The sequence below is a fragment of the Nannochloropsis gaditana genome, assembly GCF_000240725.1.
Source record: "Nannochloropsis gaditana CCMP526 unplaced genomic scaffold scaffold045, whole genome shotgun sequence".
Lineage (NCBI taxonomy): Eukaryota > Eustigmatophyceae > Eustigmatales > Monodopsidaceae > Microchloropsis > Microchloropsis gaditana.
This window is the reverse complement of record NW_005803908.1, coordinates 1-20,192: the sequence shown is the minus strand read 5'-3', so window position 1 is coordinate 20,192 and position 20,192 is coordinate 1. Positions and strand designations below refer to the sequence as shown.

At 53.8% G+C, this 20,192-nt stretch overlaps 3 protein-coding genes across 3 annotated transcripts; 2 read left to right on the top strand and 1 right to left on the bottom strand.

Annotated features, from left to right (window-relative positions):
* Positions 1-1,159: 1,159 nt before the first annotated feature.
* Positions 1,160-7,853, top strand: UTP22 (U3 small nucleolar RNA-associated protein 22; the record flags this gene model as incomplete). Its single annotated transcript, XM_005856091.1, has 16 exons — positions 1,160-1,470; positions 1,632-1,845; positions 1,985-2,131; positions 2,275-2,925; positions 3,109-3,255; positions 3,425-3,531; positions 3,640-3,734; positions 3,999-4,156; positions 4,337-4,468; positions 4,655-4,909; positions 5,109-5,190; positions 5,312-5,378; positions 5,523-5,706; positions 5,832-6,000; positions 6,129-6,234; positions 6,389-7,853. The coding sequence occupies 16 exons, from the start codon at positions 1,160-1,162 to the stop codon at positions 7,680-7,682; spliced, it is 4,119 nt and encodes a 1,372-aa protein (XP_005856153.1). The 3' UTR covers positions 7,683-7,853.
* Positions 7,854-7,865: 12 nt separating this feature from the next.
* Positions 7,866-14,074, bottom strand: SYF1 (pre-mRNA-splicing factor SYF1; the record flags this gene model as incomplete). Its single annotated transcript, XM_005856080.1, has 23 exons — positions 7,866-8,480; positions 8,885-8,977; positions 9,095-9,517; positions 9,695-9,788; positions 9,901-9,971; positions 10,054-10,140; positions 10,325-10,435; positions 10,526-10,663; positions 10,746-10,826; positions 10,914-10,986; positions 11,068-11,156; positions 11,237-11,329; positions 11,563-11,664; positions 11,779-11,878; positions 12,050-12,127; positions 12,226-12,364; positions 12,543-12,673; positions 12,831-12,964; positions 13,050-13,122; positions 13,228-13,304; positions 13,504-13,653; positions 13,809-13,891; positions 14,059-14,074. 23 exons carry the CDS (start codon positions 14,072-14,074, stop codon positions 7,953-7,955), a joined length of 2,964 nt encoding a protein of 987 aa, XP_005856142.1. The 3' UTR covers positions 7,866-7,952.
* Positions 14,075-14,575: 501 nt separating this feature from the next.
* On the top strand, positions 14,576-16,817 carry NGA_0248700 (uncharacterized protein; the record flags this gene model as incomplete). Its single annotated transcript, XM_005856085.1, has 5 exons — positions 14,576-14,644; positions 14,878-14,944; positions 15,103-15,197; positions 15,437-16,490; positions 16,723-16,817. Coding segments are annotated over exons 1-5 (1,347 nt in total), but the record flags the coding sequence as incomplete, so codon positions are not given.
* Positions 16,818-20,192: the final 3,375 nt, after the last annotated feature.

Genomic DNA, 20,192 nt, shown 5'->3' with positions numbered 1-20,192 from the left:
ACACCCCGACATTCAGATATAAGAGTATTTCGCCCTCAACGTACTGTGGGGGAGGGGCGAGACGTGGGTCACGGATGACGCGTGGCAGGATTTTTTCCGATTTTTCATACGTCCAACTTTGAAATTTTCTCCTAACCGGCAACTATCATATTTATATTCTATATTTCATCATGGGTCCCACGTATGAGAACACCGAAACATTACATTTATTTTATGGTGTCAAGTAGACGATCGCGAGGCGTACATTGCTCTCACTTTTGGCAGAGAACTAATCATGTCTCTCGAGCATTGACTACCATCGTAACCACCCACAAGATAGCTTTTATGGTCTCCTCTTGGCCGCAACGAGTTGGAAAGAAATCATATATTTACTCAAAACATGGCAAATTTCGTGATAAAATCGTCAGAAATTGAGAAAAAGGTGTATACTGGGTGACCTAATAACCTCCCGGAAAGCAAAAATGTTGCGTCTTGGACGATGCAAGTAAATGAGAAACAAAATCTGCCGAAATAGGATTTCTCCCCCTATCGGGTAGTATTTTTTCGATTATTTATTACGGTAGAGTCTCACATGCCAAAAATTTCAGATGCCGAGAAAAGTGTGTTTTTACTTTTTGTACTTATCTTGTGGCCTGCAGGCAAGAGTACAGATCAAAAATTGTCCCCTTTTTGACTTGTGCTCCACTTATCTCATACATAATTGCACACCTTTTCGCTTTGTATTTCACGTTGATATAAAGATGTAGATTACGCAAAAGGTTTTTTTACGCCAGCCTCCGTATTGATTATTTTGTTCGACCTCCATACTCGCTGGATAAGCGCTTGGGCCGTCGGTAGGAAAGGCGAGGGCGCCAGCCACCCAAAGATACTTCACAACGCACGTTCCGTCTTGAGTTGCCTTAAACGCAGCCCTGCTTGTGAGGAGGCTACAAGGTGTAATCTGCATTTTGAAACTACTGTTTGTAAATTGCGTTTATTTTTCTTTTTTTACGTCATGTGTCAACAGGGCATCAGCTCGCAGGGCTGAGGCTTGTCAAGTATGGGCAAAAAAAAAAATCATGTAGGAGCCGCCCTGCGAGAGCTCGAGGAGTCAAAGGATGCAGGAACCTTAAAATTAGGGGAAGAGGAGGACTTTGAAAACGAGAATAGCAGTGAAAATATGTCAGAGAGCGACGACCACGAGGAGGACACGGTGGAAGGAGAAGAGGAGGAGGAGGAGGTAGACGAGGAGGAGGAGGAGGAAGAAGAGGAGGAGGAAGAGGAGGAGGAGGTACAAAATTTAGAAGAGGACGAAGAGGTGGAGGAGGAGGAAGCAGAGGAGGAAGCAGAGGAGGAGGAGGAAGAGGGGGAAGAGGAGGAGAAGGAGGAGGAGGAAGAGGAAGAGGTTGAAGATGAAGAAGACGAAGAAGAGGACGAAACGGAACACTTAGAGACTAAAGGGGGAAACAGTCGACCTACCAAACGAGGGCGGTGAGTGGTTCCATATAAATTTGAATATGGATGCAATGTGGCTCTATGTGCCGCTTGTATCCCGTGGAGGTGCGCGATGGATCACATTATAAGCTCCCTCTGTGTCCTGTACCTCACACCAACGAAATTTTCCTTTATGTGGCCTTTCTTGGCGACAATAGGTATGCCCCTCCCACCGAAGAGGAAGAGAGGTACCTTCGTCAGCCCGAAGCTTTTTTCTGTCGAAATCTCCTACGCCTTCAAGTACAAGAAGTTTTGGCAGACGTGCACCTATCGGGATGGAGCGAGCAAAGAGGGAGCCCTACCGCAGTCAGGAAGGCCTTAACGAAATTTTTATTCACGTTGCGAGAGACACTGTTGGGGATGAAAAGTGGGGTAAGTCAGAGAGGGCAATGGACACAAAGTAGAGTGCAGTGCAAAGTGCGGTTCTGGTCGACATGCCCTCCTCTCCCCTTTCCTTACCTGCCAACCTCTCTCTTCTTCCCCTACCTGGTCTCCACCGCCCTTGGCCTAGACCATGCCTGCGGAGGCCTCCGACCCCGCTTTCCCTTTCACCCCACACGTGCAATGGCCCGAGGCCTCGTCGGCCCCCCTTCCCTTCCTCCCCCCCCGTCAAGTGGAGGTGGTAGGTTCCTTCATGCTGGGCGCTTTGAGCAAACCGGTACGTGAGGAGTCCGGCGGGGAGGAATGGATGGAAAGGAGGGTGGGGGAGGGAGTGGGGGGGAAAGCCGTCGACGTGGCCCCTTAAGCTTGCTTCCTTTGACTCCTCTTCCACTCTCGCGGCTCCGCTTTCCTTCCCTCCAGGCGCCCTCCGTGGACGTGGCTGTGGAGGTTCCAGCCCCCACCTTCGGTCCTCGCTGGCCGTGGTTGAATTACCGGTATCACAACAGACGGAACGCCTACTTGGCCCATATCAAGCAGGAGTTGGAGGGAGTTGAGGCCATCAGGTGGGTAGAGAGGGATGAGGGTTGGCGCCGACCTCTCGCCCCGGACCTCCTGCACGTTTTTGTGGACCGAAAGCTGGTTCTTTTCACCATGCCTTCCCTTGTGCTACCTTTGAGTTGCTCCACTTCTTCGCCTCTCTTCCTCCCTGCCTCCTTATGCGTGTTGCAGATCGATAGAGGTGGAGGCCTTCAAGGGGGACCATCGCCGGCCTCTCCTTGTCCTCACGCCGACAGCCCATACTGGAGGAGTCAAGTGAGGATGGAGGGAGGAGGGGAAGGGGAAGGAGGGCAGGGAGGATGGAAGATAGGTAGCAATCAGGCTTATCGTCTTGGTATTTCCAACAGGGTGCGACTTTGGCCTTCGATTGCCCTCGTCGACGATGTGAAGGGTGGGGTCAACAGCAAGAAGAAGGGGGCAGGAAAGAAAGGAGAGTCTGAGGACGCAACGAAAGGAGGGGGCATCATGGAGCGACCAAAGCTAAACCCGCACCGATGCAATGTTCGACGACAGGTAAAGGGAATCAGAAAGTGATGGCGAGAGGAAGGACACGTGTGGGTGATGAAAGGGAGCAAGTGCCCGGGGATGGTGGAAAGCGCTTGCATCTACCGTCACGTATCCTCGGCATTCAGCCCTAGACCAATCTCTGTCGTCCCCCTTTTCCCCTCATATGGCGTCTTTCCTCCTCCCTATCAGTCCTGGAAGGACGGTCCCGAGCCCTCGACTCCACACTATTCCCAAGGCATCCTCCAGGAGGGCTCGTTCAAACAGCATTTGGCCGTGTTGCATTCGTGGCTAGGGCGGGAATGTACAGGAGTTAAACAGGCAGTTGTCCTCTTGAAGGTGAGAACTATGTAGGAAAATGGGCTGTAGGGGAAAGACAAAAAGGAAGGTTGCAGGGAAAAAGCCTCGTAATCCCTTCCAGGACGAATGCGTGTGCTTTCATGACATACCATACTTACACAGGGCCTTAATTTGTCCTCTCCCTCTTTTTCCTCGATATTCCCGTCAGGTCTGGCTCGCTCAGCGGGGCTCGCTCTCTGCGCTCGACTCCTTCGACGGCTTCTCCCTCCTCTGTCTGGCTGCTTTCCTTCTTCAAGAGAGGCGGCTCAATCCCAGGTACGTTTGTGGAATTTATGCCTCTGCTCTTCAACGTATTCCATTTTCGCGTCCTTTCTGTCCCTATTCCGCCCACCTTTCTCCGCGTCACCGGCCCTCCTTCCACAGGATGGAAGTTCTTCCCGCCCTGATGGTGATGCTCCAGTTTCTTGCCGAAACCGACTTGACCGAAACGGGGACAAAACCTTTACTGCTGAAGGGAGGTAAGGAGGAGGGAGGCTGGATTATTCATATCTCAAGAGTTGAGGCTGGATGTGAAATTGAACAAGATTAGGCACATCAGAACGCTTTGGTATCTCGGACTCGAACCGGAAATTGCGGCCCCGGAGAAGAGAAGATAGGGAAACTGCAAGGGTGGACAATCAGAAATCATAGTCAGACGTGACACCTCGAGAGGTCTTTTGTACAAGGGCAGTTTTTCACAACCTTTGCCCTTGGTCTCTTTTTCTCTCCCTGTGCGGACACAGCCTCTTCTCCTCTAGACCCCTCACTTTTCGTGGGTGCTTTTGTGGCGTGTCTGCTGATCGAAGAAACGGGAGGGAATGCCTTTACATACCTCTCCCGCTCCGCCTGTGCTGAGCTTCAGGAGGAGGCGAATCGGGCTCTCAAGTTATTGCGGACCGATGTAAGTGGTCAGATGCAAAGAGAAGAAATAGAGCTGCGAGGAGGACGGCTTAAGACCAGTCCCTGTCTGGCGCGCCATGTAGCATGGTCGCATCTTCCTTTCTTCTCACCATTTCACCCTCTCTCCCCCGCTCACCTTGACCTTTCTTCTTGGCTCTTCCTTCTCCTTTGCTTCGCGCAGGTCCGCTCTGCCTCCACCGTCCTGTTCCTCACGCCCTTCCCCTTTTTGCGCACCTTTGACTACTATCTGCGCCTTCCCCTCCGTTCGAAAAGCGAGCAGGCCACCGACGCGGTCAGCGTAGCGACAGCACAGGTATGCATTCTTCTCGAGTCGGACGGGCTGATCTCCGAAGAGGCATTCGTTCAAAAAACGAATCCACGGACAATCGGGGTCTGTTCTCCTCCTCTGTCTTTTCTTGCCCTCTCTCGTGTTCCTTGTTGATTAATTGTATCTCAATTCCTGGTTTCCTTTCTTTTCAACTCCTTCTCTACTTTTCAGGAGGAAGAACGCGTCTGCTGCGATCTTCCCGTCGCCTCCTACTTGTCCCGAAAGGCCGCGCAGATCCTCAGCCTCGCCCTGGGGAACCGTGCGCGCCGCGTGCGTGCTTTGCCCGCTGCTTGCTGTGTTGAGCAGAACTTGGGAAGAAAGGGGGAGCGGGGATGGGTATGGGTGGGCATCTCGATCGACCCTATGCAGGCGTTGCGACTTGTGGATCGGGGACCACCAGCTGAGGAGGAGACAAAGGCGAGAGAGGTGAGTGTGGCTTCGAATATATTGGAAGAATGAAGACGGGAGGGACGTGGTGGAAGAGCGAATGGTTGAGGCTTGTATTGCTTGTCCTTAGGTCAGCCGCGCTTTTTTCCTCCTCGTCGTTTCTTTTCGTCGATCCCCCCCTTCGATCTTCCTCTTGTTTGCTCACCCAACCCTTGCTTTCTCTTCTTTGTCCGATCAGTTTCGCGCATTCTGGGGCCAAAAAGCAGAGCTTCGACGCTTCAAAGACGGGGCCATTGTAGAGGCCGTAGTGTGGGGAGGAGGTAAGCTGGATGGACAGGGACCAGGAAGCTATAGAAGTGATTCAATTCAGAGGAAAAGGAGGCATCTAGAGGTCTTGGATGATTCTTCTGCTCACAGAGGGCGCTGTCACTGCTTACACAGGTGGAGACAGGCACAAGATAGTGGAAGAGATTATGCGGTATACCTTGGGGTACCACCTGCGGCATCGGTGAGATAGGAGGGAAGGCGGTGGGGGAGGGTGGGGGAGGAAGAAGTCAGGGAGATGTGTGACGTTAAGGGCTTTGTGAATGGTACCGAAGATAGCGGGGGAGAGGTACAGGCTGATCGATCTCTGCACTTTTATGGGCGATAGGTTTCCTCCCTCTGTTGCCACCTCGCTGAGAATCTTGGGAAATGAATTGGTTATGTTGCTGGAGCTTTCCAAGGAGCGATCGGCAAATGGAGCGTCCGCATCTTCGTCCTTGCCCTCGCCCTCCTTGACGCCTGAGGCAATGACAAAGGCGGCTTTGACGGCATTGGATTCCCTGACGACGAAGGTAAGAAGCGGAAACAGAAGGGGGAATGAGAAGGGTGAGGCTGGCTGCTTGTTAGCTGAGATATCATATTTCGTTATTTCTATCATTATTTGCTCCCTCAAACCCCCCCTTCCACCTACTCCCAGCTCAAAGAAGGCGTATCGTCCTGCCTTCCTCTTGCCATCGAGGCGGTCGCCCCCCTCTCTCCCGCCCTCCGGCACACCTCCCTCTTCCCCCCTTTTCCCCATCCCCTCGTCCATGGAGCCAGTCGACTCTTGAAGCGTCTAGAGGGGCAGCAGGTGTCTCGTACAGTCGGTACGGGGAAGAGAAAGGCGGAGATCTTGCGGGGAGGGGGCAACAAACAGATCGAGTGAGGTTACATTGATTCTGGGATCGCTTTCCTTTTCTTCTGATATCCTTTCCCGTCACTCTACTTCCCGCAGCCCCTCTTCCGATCCAGGTGCAACTTCAGAAGTCGAACAAATGGCCCGACGACTTAGAAGCCCTTCGACGGGCCCAGACAGCTTTCTTGCTGCAGATTGCTCGGAGGTGAGAGGTCGAAACGCATGTGACACTGTGTTGTCGCGATGTCTATTGATTTATCTCTCGCCTATTCCCCCCTGACGATAAACTCTCGATGGAATTGTGTCGTACAATTCAATTTATTTTTCTCTCTTTTTCCCTCCCTCCCTGTCTATCTCAGCCTCGAGCGCGACCCTGAGGTGAAAGCCTCCCTGGCTGGCCCCAACGCACTGGATATGATGCTAGACGGCTATGTGTTCCGGGCTTCTCTCTCCGTTTTTCAAGAAAGCTCCCTCCTTGGTCTGGAGGGAGAGCGAGTGGAGAAGGAGGAGGTGGGGCGCTGGACAGAACGCGCTCCCACCCACCATCGACTCATCCAAGCTTGTCACGCAGCCAATCCTCTGTACGGCCGCGTTGTTCGCTTATGCTCCATATGGCTTTCCAATCATCTCCTCCCACCTATACCCTCCGACTCCGCCCTTCTCTCATCCGGAACCGCTTCCAGCTCGCCGTGTCTCCCCCTGGAAGCCCTCGAACTACTCGTTGCCGCGCTCTTCTCCCCGCCCGGCCGACCCCCAGGGTCCCTCCTCGCTGGCCTCCTCGCTTTCCTGTCCCTCCTTTCCACGCATAATTGGCACTCCACTCCCTTGCTTGTTGACCCGCACCACACCCTTCTTCCTTCCGACCACGAGGCTGCAGAGAAAGCCTTTGAAAAACATCAAGGCAAAGCGGGAGTCCGGGAGGGAGGGGGGTCTATGATGTATCTACTGGCGCCGTACGACAAAGAGAGGGGATGGCGACCTTCCTGGACATCCTCTTCTTGCCCAGAGCCCGTAATCCTAGCCCGAATGAAGGCTCTCGCTGCCATTTCGCTTCAATCACTGTTGACATGGATGGAGGAAGGTGGAAAGGAGGGAGGATGGAGAGCTGCCGTGGTTCCTTCTTCCCCCTTCCAGGCGGCCTCGTCGCCACTCCTGCAGCCGCCTCAATTCGACGTATTGATCCGTTTCAAGCCAGCATGGGTAGGTCCACTCTTCTCTGGCCCCTATCGTGAGGGATGGAGGGCGTGGGAAGAAGTCCAAAAAGGCTGCAAGGCTCTGCGTTGTGGACACCTGTACAAAAATCTGGCAGGTGCACAGGCGCAGAAACGGGTGGTGGGGATGGATCCAGTGAGCGAGTACCAGAAGAAACTGGTGAAGAGGTATGGAGGCTTGGCTTTATTTTTTATGGCGGGGGCTGAAGGAGGCCATAGGGAAGGCTTAGCGGTAAGATTTCGTCCGCGGCTGTTCCTTTCCTCGTCCTTTTCGGTGTTGCAGAGTAGAGGGAAAATCCCGATCAAAGTTAAGCCAGATGAAGAAAAGCGAGAAAACATCGACGGTGAAGGAGTACCATTCATGCTCCCAAATGTGGGAGAGGTTTTGAGCGATTTCAAGCGGCTGGGTGAGGAAATCGTGGAGGAAGTGCTCGTGCTTTGAATAAGGAAATTTTAAAAAAGGCGCATAAATAAATAAGTGTGAAAGTATAAGAAAAGGGCGCTCGTGCCACGGAGCGCACACGATGTATGTTTGAATAGAAAAAGGATGTGAACGTCACAGATGCGAATTCCTAATAAGCTGAAGCATAGCTGGAAATAAAGTAGACAGCGAAAGAATGTTCACTTTTCTGAAACTATTTCCACATGGAAGGTGTTTCCTTTCTGTTAACCGCGATATTAAAATTGAGCTCAGAAGACAAGTTTTAAGCAGCTATCTTTGGCCTCCGGCTTTCTTCAGGCGTTCCAGAGCTCCCATACTTCCCCCATTCCCTACCTCTCCATCTTTTGCGTCCTCCTCAAGCCCTGCCCTTGCAAACACTGCAGCCGGAACAGGCTTGGCCTTCACCTGTATTTCGGTGTCCCCCTCAATGTGGATCTCCTTTTCCTCCCCTCCCTCCTGTATCCTGTCTCCCTCCTCCCCCTCCTCCTCCATGTCCTCAATGTCTATCTCCTCTTCATTCCGTTCCAATGCTGCAACAGCCGCTGCTGTCACTGCCTGAAGCCTCTTGGCCTGTCTCTCCACCGCTTCCAGTTCCTCCCCCTCGCTTCCTCCCTTCCTTTTGACACCACCCGCTCCTCCGGCCATGACCCGTGCAGCTTGAGCCCTTTTCGCCTTCTCCTCCGCCTTGGCCGCTTCTCGAGCCAGGGTCTCAGCGTCAGCGGTCGCCTCGTCTTTTTCCTCCCCCCCACCCTCCTTCGCTTGCACCATGGCCATAGCGTCATCTGCCATGTAATTAACCTGCAAAAGATTCAAAAAGATAGGAAGAACAAAATGATAGTGGGCAAGGGAAGAGAAGCACTGGGATCATCTTGCCAGTGAAGGTATTTTGCTCTCTGATCCTTCCGGTCGAGTTTCCTTCAGTTCCCCAACATCCACCCACTCCTTGCACTGCTACCTGTGAAAAGGCGGTCTGTACAGTCCTCTTTACGCGCAACATGTCCCGGAATGTCTCCTCATTCCCATGATTGACCTGAAACGGGAGTGGCCAGTAATTTAAAGGGGAGATATGGACGATGAGGAGGAGCGAGGAATGTGCGTGGACAAGCAGCAAACAATTACATTGCAACATATGATGCGCGCCCTCGGGTACTCGTTTAGATTTAGATGAGGGAAAGTGGAGTAGAAGCAGGAGAATAACGCACCTCAAAATCTTGCCATTTCTTCCAATAACCAGGATCACGGCGTGGATCCGCAAAGTTGGCGCCATGTGTATAAACAGCACGCGCTCGGTCGATCTGCAATCGGGAGAAAGAAATGGAATGAGACCACCACAAAAAGAGAGAAGGGCGAACGACAGAAGACGAGGCAACAAACTGCTTGTAACTGGGTGCCCGAAAAGGGAGATAACGTACTTCGCCAAGCTTCCGCTCCAATTCGGCAAACTGGATGCACATGTTTTTAGCCCCCTCGTCGGGTAAGACCTCGATGGCTTTCTGGTATACTTCCCGAGTGCGGGTGACACCGTAGAGAGCCTCCACCTTGAACGAGAAGAGAAAGTGGGGGAGAAGAAGGGAGGACAGCACCAACATAAGAAGGGCGAGGAAGGAGGCATGTCGATGAGCCAGCGACATACACGTGTGACCAACGCATTTGCGTACCCAGTACTGCGCGTGCATGCGTCCAAGCTCAGAGAGGGGGGGTTTCTCGACAATTACCTTCTTGATGTAGAGCAGAAAGAAATCGTAACGCTTGTCCTCGGGCACTGCCTGGGTCCCCCGATCGTATATAGCCATCGCGTGTCGGGCGAGGCCGTGTTCTTCCTCCAGCTTTGCGTACTGAGACCAGAAGGAAAGGAGAGCGTGGGGTGAGCGATGCAGGACTAAAAGAGGGCGGTAAAGGTCACCGCATGAATTTGTGTCATCTCCTGAAAATCGTCTACACTAGGTAAGGAGATGGGAAAAAAAAAAACAGAAAATCGGGAATGCTGGTGGTGGGGAAGTAGCGGTGCTTACCCGGATGTAGAAGTCGGCAGCCTCATCCGCTGGGACCTTCTCCAGGCACTGTTCGAACAAATCGCGGGCCCGCTCCAGCTTGCTCCCACCATACCTGAACCCGAGAATGGGTAATGCAATGGATGAGGAACAAAGGGTGGCAGGACGAAAAGACTGATCGGTGAGCGTTTTGAAGGCTCCCACCCCAGTCCAATAATAGAACTTACCGGGCGACGAATTTCTGAAGGTACAGAGACCACAGGGGCTTGACGTGAGGCCAACCGAAGACAGATACCCCCTAAAAATGGAACGGGATGAAAAAAGGGAGGTAAAGTGAGGCGGGTGGCAAAAAAGAACATGAAAGGTGGGCTGAAACATACCTTCTCGTAGGCGCGGAAAGCCTCCTCGTGGTACGCATTTTCTTCCAGGAAAGAGGCAAAGTTCAGGATTATTTGGGGTGTGGCGACCTGGGAGTGGATGGGTGAAAGCATGAGCGCAGAAATGGACGGTTCATGGAAATATGCGTCTACGATGCGCATGACATCCAGTTTGAAAATCAAGAGGGAGCGAGTCGGAAATGCCGGGAAAAATGCACATCTCCCAATAAAGACACGACAAATGGATGGATGAGACAAGAAGAAATGGTGATACCTTGAGCTCCAAACACCGTTCGTAGGCAGCCTTTGTGGTGGCAACAGTCCCAAGGGATTCTTCTAGGTCCAAGAACAAGGACCAGACGCGAGTGGATTTGTGCACGCGTTCCTAAATTGAGGGTGGCAAAGTCAGAAAGAGACAATGCCGGTGAATATACAGAAACAACCTCCATCCTGAATGCAGTTCCTGGTCTTCTACCTGCACAGGGATGCTTGCAATCATCTCTGCCCGCTCCTCGCCCCCCTTCTTCCCGCCTCCCAACGCGCGGCCCTGAGCCTCGGTCTGCCGCCGGCGTTGGATGGCCTGAGACGGCTCAGTGACGGCGTGTTGCATCACCTATGGAAGAGAAAGAGAGAGAAATGAAATGGAATGAGGGAGGCAGTGAAAAGGTGAAAAGTGGAAGGGGCGGCAGGCATACCTGTAAGGCCTCCTCGTAGTTCTCGTGCCGGATTTCCATCTCTGCCCAGGTGCAATAGACACCAGCAAGCTCTTCCACGCCCTGCAGATAGAGACGGGTGAAGACACGAGATTAAGGAAAGAAAGGAAGGATGAAATCGGGGATTCGGGGGGTGGAGTGAGGCAGTACCTTAAAATTGACCAAAGTAGCCTTGTTGAGCACCACGCGAGCGTTGTCAATGTCGTCATGCTCCTCATAGTACCTGCGGGGGGGAAAGACGATTGACATAAGCAGAGCTTGAAAAGGACGCAGGAGGGAGAGAGCAGAAGGGAAACAAGCTTACTTGGCGAAAGCGGTCCAGAGGGAATAGAGCTTTCCGAAAGCCTTCTTGGGGTCGACGGTCTTGACGGCCTCGGTGAAACAGACGATGACCTGCGAAAAGGGGAAGGCAAAAAGCTGAGGACACTGGAGCGGAAAGATGCGGGGCCGGGGGCGACACGGCCTCGGAGTACCTTGTGAGGATCGTTCTGGGCTTGGAAAAGTTTGGCCCGCTTGTGCCACTCGTGGACGTTGTGAGGGTTCTGACGCAGGAGGACGGAGGACAGCTGTTGGGGTCAGGGGTAGAGGAAGAGGGGAGAACGTGTAAGAAATGAGGGGGGCGCGAAGGACGTCGCCCGGCCAATGCTTCCAGTCTTCCCCATTCACATGTCCACCATGTTCTCCTTGTCGGTCCGATCAGCGCCTAAGCCACTGCCTCGTTCACCTTCAAACCACAGATGATTTTAAATAACCCTGTCTCCTCGTTCCTCTCCTCCTCTCTCTCCCCCTCGCGCCTTACCAAAATGGGCCGACGCTCCATCAAATCCTCCAACCGGGCCAGTCGCAGATCCGTGTCGTCGCCCTCCACGTCCAGGTCATCGTCCGTTTCGTCCTCTGGTTCCTGAGGCATCGGGAAACAAACCGAAAGGCTCCTGTCAGACCCGCTTCCTCTCAACCCTTTCTTTCCTCCAAGCCCTCCCTCCCTCCTTCCTTCCTGCCCACTCTAATTCCATACCTCTTCCTCTGCCAACATTGCCACGCGGGCCGTCAACAGAGACTCCTCGCACTGGGAGTAAGCGTCAAAAACCATCGTGAAGTCGCGCACTGTCAGGACGCTGAATGAGGAAAGCAGGGGGCACATGAAGGTGGAGGGATCGAAGTCAGATTGATACTTTGGTGTTAGGGGGGGGAATCGGCTGGTAGGACAGGGCAGTGATTGCGACGTCGGGGGAAAGCCGACGAGGTGCTCGGACCATGCGGTAAGAGGAGATACCAAGCACACTCACGTGGAAAGCGCCTCCTCGTAGACGTCACGGGCCCGTTCAAACTGACCCTGGCGGATGTAGTAGTCTGCCAGCTTGCACCTGAGACATCAGTCAAATATCGTAGGGAAAAGAAATGAAATGACGCTTAAGAAACGTGGGAAGAAGGAAGAGCCCGAGAGGAGGGAGTCAAACCCTACCACAGCTTCCCGGTTTCGTCCGTGAAGCGCGCGAGGCCGCTTCGGATAATGGCGTCCACCTTGAGACGACGCGAGATAGCCGTCGGATGGCGCGCACACATGTCGCAGAGGCGCATCCAGAGGGCGTGTTTGGAGGAGCCTGCAGTGAGTGAGTAAAAGGCATTTCAATGGCAGAAGTGGGGGGCAATTCAACTTTGACACCTACAGACCCATCTACATGGAACCGGGAAAACGTCAATGGGATCAAAAAAGGGTGGGGGCTTTCGAGACGGAAATCAACAAAAACGTCGCACAGCAGGCTAACCGTCCAAACGGACCTTTCGGAGAGAAGAAGGCGTCGTCGTTCACACAGATGGCCAAATGCACAGCGGCCTCCTCCATTTCCCCCAATTTCTCCATAAAATCGACGTAGGACTCGCGCTGAGAAGGGTCGTACTTCAAGTATCGCCTGAAGGAGAGAGTTTGGAAGGGAAAAGGGGTGAGGAAAGCTGTGCTTCCGTCCCTCGATGGAGGCCAAGCGGCTCGAGCGACGACTGTCACGGATTTCAAGGGCAGGGGAAGGTGGAGGGAGGGGTCGAGTCGGGGGGAGGCAGGGAGGGACGCACCGGAAGACACGAATTGCAGTCTCCTTAACGCCTAAATTTTGGGCCCACGGAAGGTACAGAGACCAGATTCGCTCGTGCTGGGTGATGGGAAGGGACTGAAGTGCGGCGTCGAAGGCGCGACGAGTCTTGGTCGCCTGCGGAGCCGGGAGAGGGGTCAGGGGGGGGAGTAGGTGAGACGCAAGGCGGGTGGAGGAGAGGGAAAGGAAGACCCAGCCATACCTTTTTCATGTCGACGAGAGTATGCAGATAGTCGAGCCAGACGCGGGGCATGCGCGAGAGATGCACAAGGGCCCTGGCACCGAGAGAGTGGGGAAGAAGGTGAGAGCAGGTTGTTGCCTTTCATCGATTTCTCTTGCCACTCTGTCCCTCCATGCGTTGCTCCTCCGTCTCCACTTACCGCTCGAAGGTATTCAGCAGAATCTGATAGCGAGGATGGCTGACAGGAACTCTCCCATCCACCTGCTCTTTCCGCTCCTGGATGGGGGGGAAAATGCCAGAAGTCGTGAGCCATAGGGCACCACGGTGCACGCCATCCCTCTCCGCATTTTCCTCCCGCCAAGCATAAGCCCTGTCCATCGATCACATTATCCTCCCCCTCGTCTCCGTAGTGCAGCACTCCCCTTCCAGTGACTTTCTTCTCCTCTTCTTCCCTCCCTTGCCCCACGACACCAACCTGCAAATACGCCCACCACAGCTTGTAAGAGCCTGGAAGGAACTTTAAAGCTCTCTCATAGATCAGATAGCGCTTCACCGGCTTGGCTTGAGTTTTTGCATTCAGATATCGGAGCCAACTTTTGAGGGAGAAAGGGTTTCGGGCGATTTCCTGGGAAAAAGTTGCGAGACAGGGTCCAAGAGAAAGAATCAATACGATCGAGTGGTAAGAAAGGCATGGCCACGAGGCAATGAGAGCTGTCGTCTGAGCACGTCGCCCTGACAAACCCATTTCTCCATTCTGCTCCATCCCTATCACCCACTTACTTCCTCGAACTCTGCGTCCTGCTCATCTTCCAGCAAAGCGCGAATCTCGTCGCTGACAACTCCTCTATCATTTGCCATGATAGCTGTCTTGCAAAAAAAGAGAGGAAAGGAAGGAGGAAACAAGCAAGTGAGGACAACTAGCCTGGTCATCTGCTCAGAAGGTAATGATGGGGGGGGGCGAGAGGTTGACGCTTGCCATTTGCAGAGAATGAGCCATACATGATCCTACAGCATTCCCAGGACAATGTACTGCCCGCGTGAGTCATGGTCGTGAACAAGTTGTTGAAGCACAAGAAAGCTCTTTTGTTGAGCAGAGGGTGTCGGGGAGAGGGAGGAGCAAGAAACTTCGGAGGCGGTAAGAGGATGTGATAGAGGGGAGTGTGAGGCCCCGGTCTTCACGCTGCGAATCAAATAATAAACCACGCGCATTGAAAATTGGCTCCCATGAAAACACGTGAGATACGCTGTCACGAGTTGAGCAATCAACACAAATTAAACCCCAGCTTTTCAACATCGAGATCAGGGACGACAATTGACCTCGCGTCTGTTTCAAGTCACTTTACAGTCCCCGGCACGCCCGTCCTCCTGGCAGGACGCTGTGGCTTTGCATGTTCCAGATGCACGATACTTTTATATGATGTCGCATGTCGCATCATGGGAAGAAAGTATGTTGGCATTTCGCGTCCACTCGCATGACTGGAAAGCTGCATCGATCGCTCGTCTGCAGTTTTGTCGCCTAAATTGCTTGTTCCTTTCTCACCATTTTTACATCAACAGTGCAAAGACTTTACTGGAGCAAAATGTATGCCACCAACACGGAGAAGCGCAGGGTGAAGGTAGGGAGGGAGAGAAGCGTACATCAGCATTGTTGATAGCTCTTTAATGTTTTGGGGGGATCCCTCACGTTCGGGCCATGTGAAAGTCATATAAGCTCAAACACGATGTCCATCCCATATTTTCATGTGCTCCCACTCCGATGTGTATTTATTCTTTGTAAACATCTGTCATCGTTCCATGCTCCCCTTCTGTCTGATCATGTTTGCCAATTAAAACGCGTCGGAAACTTCAGGCTATCAACAAGCACTATCGCAAGCTCTCTGTCCGTAAAGACTTCGGAATGCATGGTAGCTTTTCAGGTGCGTTTGAGCAAATGATGCATACGAAGGGATATAGTAGTGCTTATCTCGCAAACGTCGCCGCAAAGAGGAACTTTGATCTCTGAGCGCAATTAGCCTGTGAGTACAGGGAAGGTTATCATATGCCACCCTCATCTCCGCACTTGACATTCCATTAGGCCATATTACGGATTGCTGGGTGGCGCATTCCGGGCAGGAATATGCGCATGTGCTGTACGTGGACGGGGATGAGGAGGACATTCCCTTACAGGAGGTAGGACCGTGTCGAACTTCTGTATGCCTCCAGCGGGGGAGGGATGAGGGGCGCGTCGAGACATTGACGTAAAAACTAGAGGGAGCGAAAGTGAAGATGTGAGATGTTGATAGGATAGCTGGGCAGAAAAGTAATGGGAGATCTAGACAGTTTCATAATGGCTATCTTAATAGCGTAAAGGAAGGGAGAAGGTTGTTACTGTGAGTTTAATTGTTATTTTTTGGTCTCTGAACCCGCAGGTGAGAATTTTTTTAATGGCACCGTTGCCCCCCACGCCACCGACCTCCCCACGGTCTTCATCGGCCCCGAGCAGCGAAAGCAGTGGAAGGGAGGAGAAGGAATGCGAAGCACTTAAGGAACTAGCCATCGGAGCACGCTCCTCTATCACCTTGTGTCGTGTGGGGTATGGTAGAACAGAAGGGATAGAAGCGGAAACAATCACCACGACAGCTTCCTCCGCCCCTGCATCTTGTGCGATCCCTCCTTCTGGGGAAATGTTCTGTCAAGAGAATGCCAGCCCGGATGTTGACGAGGCAAAGGAAGCATCGACTGAGCTTTTGGAGGAAGACGGAGCGTGTGAAGCAGAGGGGGGAATCGAGAAGAGGAAGGATCACGAAATGAAAGAGGCAGGCAAGGAAAAGGAACAGGCGCTATGCGACAGGGAACGGGAGAAGGCATGCCAGTCGCCTGTCCGGCGGCATCAGAGCGAAGGTGATAAGGAGAACAGGGGGACGTTACAGGGTGATGGAGGAGGGGGCAACTCCCAGCATTCCCAGATCCTTCCGGCGCAGCCCCAAAAATCAGCAGAAATGACAGTGGCAACAGGATCAACGTCGATGGTGGCACTTCTTGAAGGGGCTGTAATAGCAGAAGTGACCACTTTAGGAGGAAACGCTGCAGCATCAGCGACAGAAACAGCCACAGATGAGCCTTCATCCCATCCCTTTACGGCATCCTCTGTTTCTTCCCTTGCGCCCTCTCTACCTGCCTGCGCCTCTAAAGATCATGGAGGCGACTGCTCGACGGGCAAACACGGTCATCACACTGACAGCACAAGGACTTCGACAGCCAATGCGCTCCATCCACGTCCATTCAATTTCTCTGATCCCCTCCCTCGCAGTCCTCCGTCCGCGCTGCCGTCATCCACAGCTTCTGTACCACTCCCAGCAAATGAAATGGTAGGGACAGGGAATTCCATCGGTGCCGCTCGACCGGGAAAGGAGCTTACAGATTACAAGCCTCTTGTCGGCCGCTTCGTGCAGAAAGCCGTGGAGGGGGGAGGGAAGGTCACGGGTAAGCATCGCAAGACCGGTGAATAGAGAAAAGAGTTCTGAAAGGGCAATGCCAAAGCGATAAACTCACCGTCCTCATGAATGTAGAATGGGGATGTCGTAGCTATGGAACACCTGGAGTCATAAGCTTACAAGATCGGACCGGTCTTTGTGCTCTGCCTACTCATAAATAATTCTGTTCTCATGTTCCTCCCCTTTCCTCTTCCATTTCTCCCGCTGGCCCTTTGTTGCAGGTATGGTGGTGGAGGTGAGGGCAAAGGGATCCAAGGAATCGCGGCGAGTGTGGGCACGTGTCACGTACACTGACAAGACGGAACAGGACCTTGATGTGTAAGTGGGGTGGGTGGTGAAAGTGACAGGGACTAGGACATGGTCGACGCCTCGGGATCCATTCGACTGACATTCAGAGCGCCCCATATACCCGCCTTCTCGACAGTGACGATTTGATACCGCTTTTGAAGCCCAGAAGGGGGAAAAAACAAGAGTAAAGCCGCAGTTCGTGAGGAAAAGAAACATCAAAATAAAGGCTTCGATAACAGGTCAATTTCACGCTTTTTGTTGCTGCGCATTGTTGTTAATTCTTTCCTCAAGAATTCTTTCATCTTTGCCACGCACCACTTCCACCTTTTCCTCCTTCATATCCGTCTTTTTGACAGCCGTGCCTCCCACTCTGCGTGAACGTGGCACTCGCCTTCTATGCTCATCCCCGGATTCCTTCTCGACTTGTCCCATTGCTGTTCTCTCCCGCTTTATACAGTAAAAGCGCTTCGCTGCGCTTCTCGTGCCCCGCCACTCGCTTCCACGTCTCGAATCTTACACGGCAGCTGTGTCTCCATTAATCCCGCTTCCACCGGTAGCCTTCATAGGCTGCAGGTCGTAGTACCTGGTAGGAAAAGAAAAGTGAAGACAGGGGTCGACAATGGCGATGATCAAAAATGCCGGAGAACCGTTTTTCCAAGAAAGAAAGGAGAAATTCGAACAGGAAAATAAAACCAAAACAATACCTGCTATTCGCTCTTGAACCCGAGAAAGAATCAACACTCCCACCGCCAGCCGTGGTGGATGGATTACTATCCCCCGGTGCGTCTTCAAGAGGCATGTACTCGGCTAAGATGGAACGGACTGGCGCCCATGACGAAGAGGGGAGAGGGAGGAAGGCAAAGAGGGCGGCAAGGATCAGGGTGATGTCAGCCGAGTTTTATGTTTTCGTGAGTGTGTTAGAGGAACGGCTGAAGATAGACACCACGAGAGAGGTAGCACCACGGACAATCTGGAGCAAAGGCCCCGAGGGTTTGACACACAGAGACTGCCTGCATCCGTACCTTGCTCGCGCATCTGTTCCTGTGTCCGCTTCCAATACACGAAGCCCGCCGCCGTCATGCCCAAGATCACCAATGTGACAATGCCGAGCACACCGCCCCAGGACACGCCCCCGCCGCTTCCGCCCATCTAGGGGCAAAGGCGGGAGGAGATGGTTCGAAAAGGAAGGGGAGGGGCGGGTGAAAACAAAGGGGGATTAGGGGTGATCAATCAGGGGGAAGCCAGGAGGGCATGGGGATCAGAGGAGCACGGGGCAAGCAGGAGCTTCGCCGGTAAGGTCCATGTAGGGAAGAAGGATTGCGGTACCTTTTGTGAGACGGGCCGGTAGTCACCGCCTTGGACGCAGGTCATGACCTGGTCGGGGGCCACGCCCACGCAGTTGCACACCTGGGTAGGGAAGTGGGCCCGAGGAGCATGTCAGGCAGGGTGCGGTAAGAGGGGAGGGAAAACCGGAGGAGGGCTTCAGGCAGGGTGCGGTAAGAGGGGAGGGAAAACCGGAGGAGGGTTTCAGGCAGGGTGCGATAAGGGGGGAGGGAAAACCGGAGGAGGGCTTCAGGCAGGGTGCGATAAGGGGGGAGGGAAAACCGGAGGAGGGCTTCCTTACCTTAGGTTGGGTCCCCTCCAGATACCCGGCGCATATTGAGGAGAGGACGGTTACGGAGGAGATGCCACCTGTGCCGCAAGAAGTTACGATGAGACGGTCCGAATGTATGGGAGCATTAAGGGAAAATAGGAAGGGCAAGGTTTTGAATAGGGGGGGCTAGGCGTACCTCGCTGCACGACGTTGTTGACGTAGACGGAGGGGACGATGACGATGCTTTTCTTGAGTTTCTCCAAGAGCTCTGCCTGCAGGATCAGGTTCTCCCTGTCTTGGTCCACCTGCGAGACAAGAAGGGAGAGGGGAAAAGCTGGATCGGTACCGATTGGAGGAAACCCGCCCGCCACCCTCTACAGTGCAATCGGTCAGTCCTCTTCTCCTTTCCATTGCAATCGGTCCGTCCTCTTCTCCTTTTCCGCTTCCTCCCCTTACCCCCCCCGCGTCCTCCATGCAGGCCTCGATCTTCTTGTGGTCCACGCCCGCCGCGCCCATCGCCTCCTTGATGCAGTTCGGATCCGTGAAGCGCGAACGCCGGCTGTGCACGAGGTGTGGAAAAAGGCAATGCCCGATAGCAGGTAAAATGAGCCCTGCAGGACCCCAAGGGAGTCGGAGCTCCCACCTTGTCTCAGAGAACGCCGCTCCCATACCCCCCTTCAGCCCGAGATCGCGCCATGCGTCTTCCACCAACCCCTCCCTGCTTGCCTCCCTCCTGTCTCTTTGCCTCGTCCCCGCTTCTTCCTCTCTAGTCCGACCTGCCTCTTCCTTCTCCCTCACCTGCACTTCTCCGTGAACTCCCGCACATAGCCCCACCAGGGAAGGCCCACCCCTTCCTCCTTCCCCGTGTTCTCGCCGCCGTAGTGGTTCCAGATACACTTTTGCCTGAGCACGTCACGCGCATGTCGCACGATAAATCGGCAAAAGGTTATGAGCATTAGCCATGTATGAAAAACGACTAGGACGACATGCTCCAGTCCCGGCTGAGGGAGCCTGCGCCGGGAGGGCTCTCTGATTGCGAGGCCAAGGCCTGCCTTTCCTGGCGCTTCTACACTTCACGAGAAGAGCCAAAAGCTTGCTTAAATGACCCGAATCGACATGCATAGACCCCCCAATACAGACGCCGAAGGGCGGGGGGGGGCGGGGGGCACGCACCGGAGGTTCTCGATGACGATGTCCCTCCCCGAGTAGCCGTGGTAGGGGTCCTTGTCTGGATCCGGCATGCAGTAGCGGCCGTGGTTCGTGCAGAGGGAGCCGCAGTGGTCCGGGAAGTTCACGCAATTGTAGGCGGCACCGTCGTAGACCTTGGAAAGAGAGCAGTGGGCATTAGGAGAAGAAATGTGCTTAATTACCTGCTCGCGATCGCCGGGCGCTCTACTCCCTCCTCCGCCTCCCTCCTGGCCTCCCTCCCCTCCTTCCTTCCCTCCCTCCCTTCCTCCCCACCTGGTAGTAGGGAGTGAAGTACTGGTGCTGGCCCAGGGCGGCCATCGCCTCCTTGAACTCCTCCTTGAGAGCCGCGGAGGAGGAGTCGTTCGCCGACGTCCACAGGCTCCACTCGACGCGGTCGTCCGGGGTGGGTAGGGACCAAGTCATCTCCACCTGAACGGGGAGGAGGAAGGGATGGAAAGGAGGACAGGGTGAAGGCGGTTAATGTACGCCGTTTTGGCAGCAGGACAATCATCGGCGCGAAAACCACAACACCAAGGCGCTGCTTCTGCACTGTAACTCCTCTCCCATCCTTCTACCAGCCCTCCTCCCCTCTCCCCGCCCGCCCTCCTCCCCTCCCCCCTC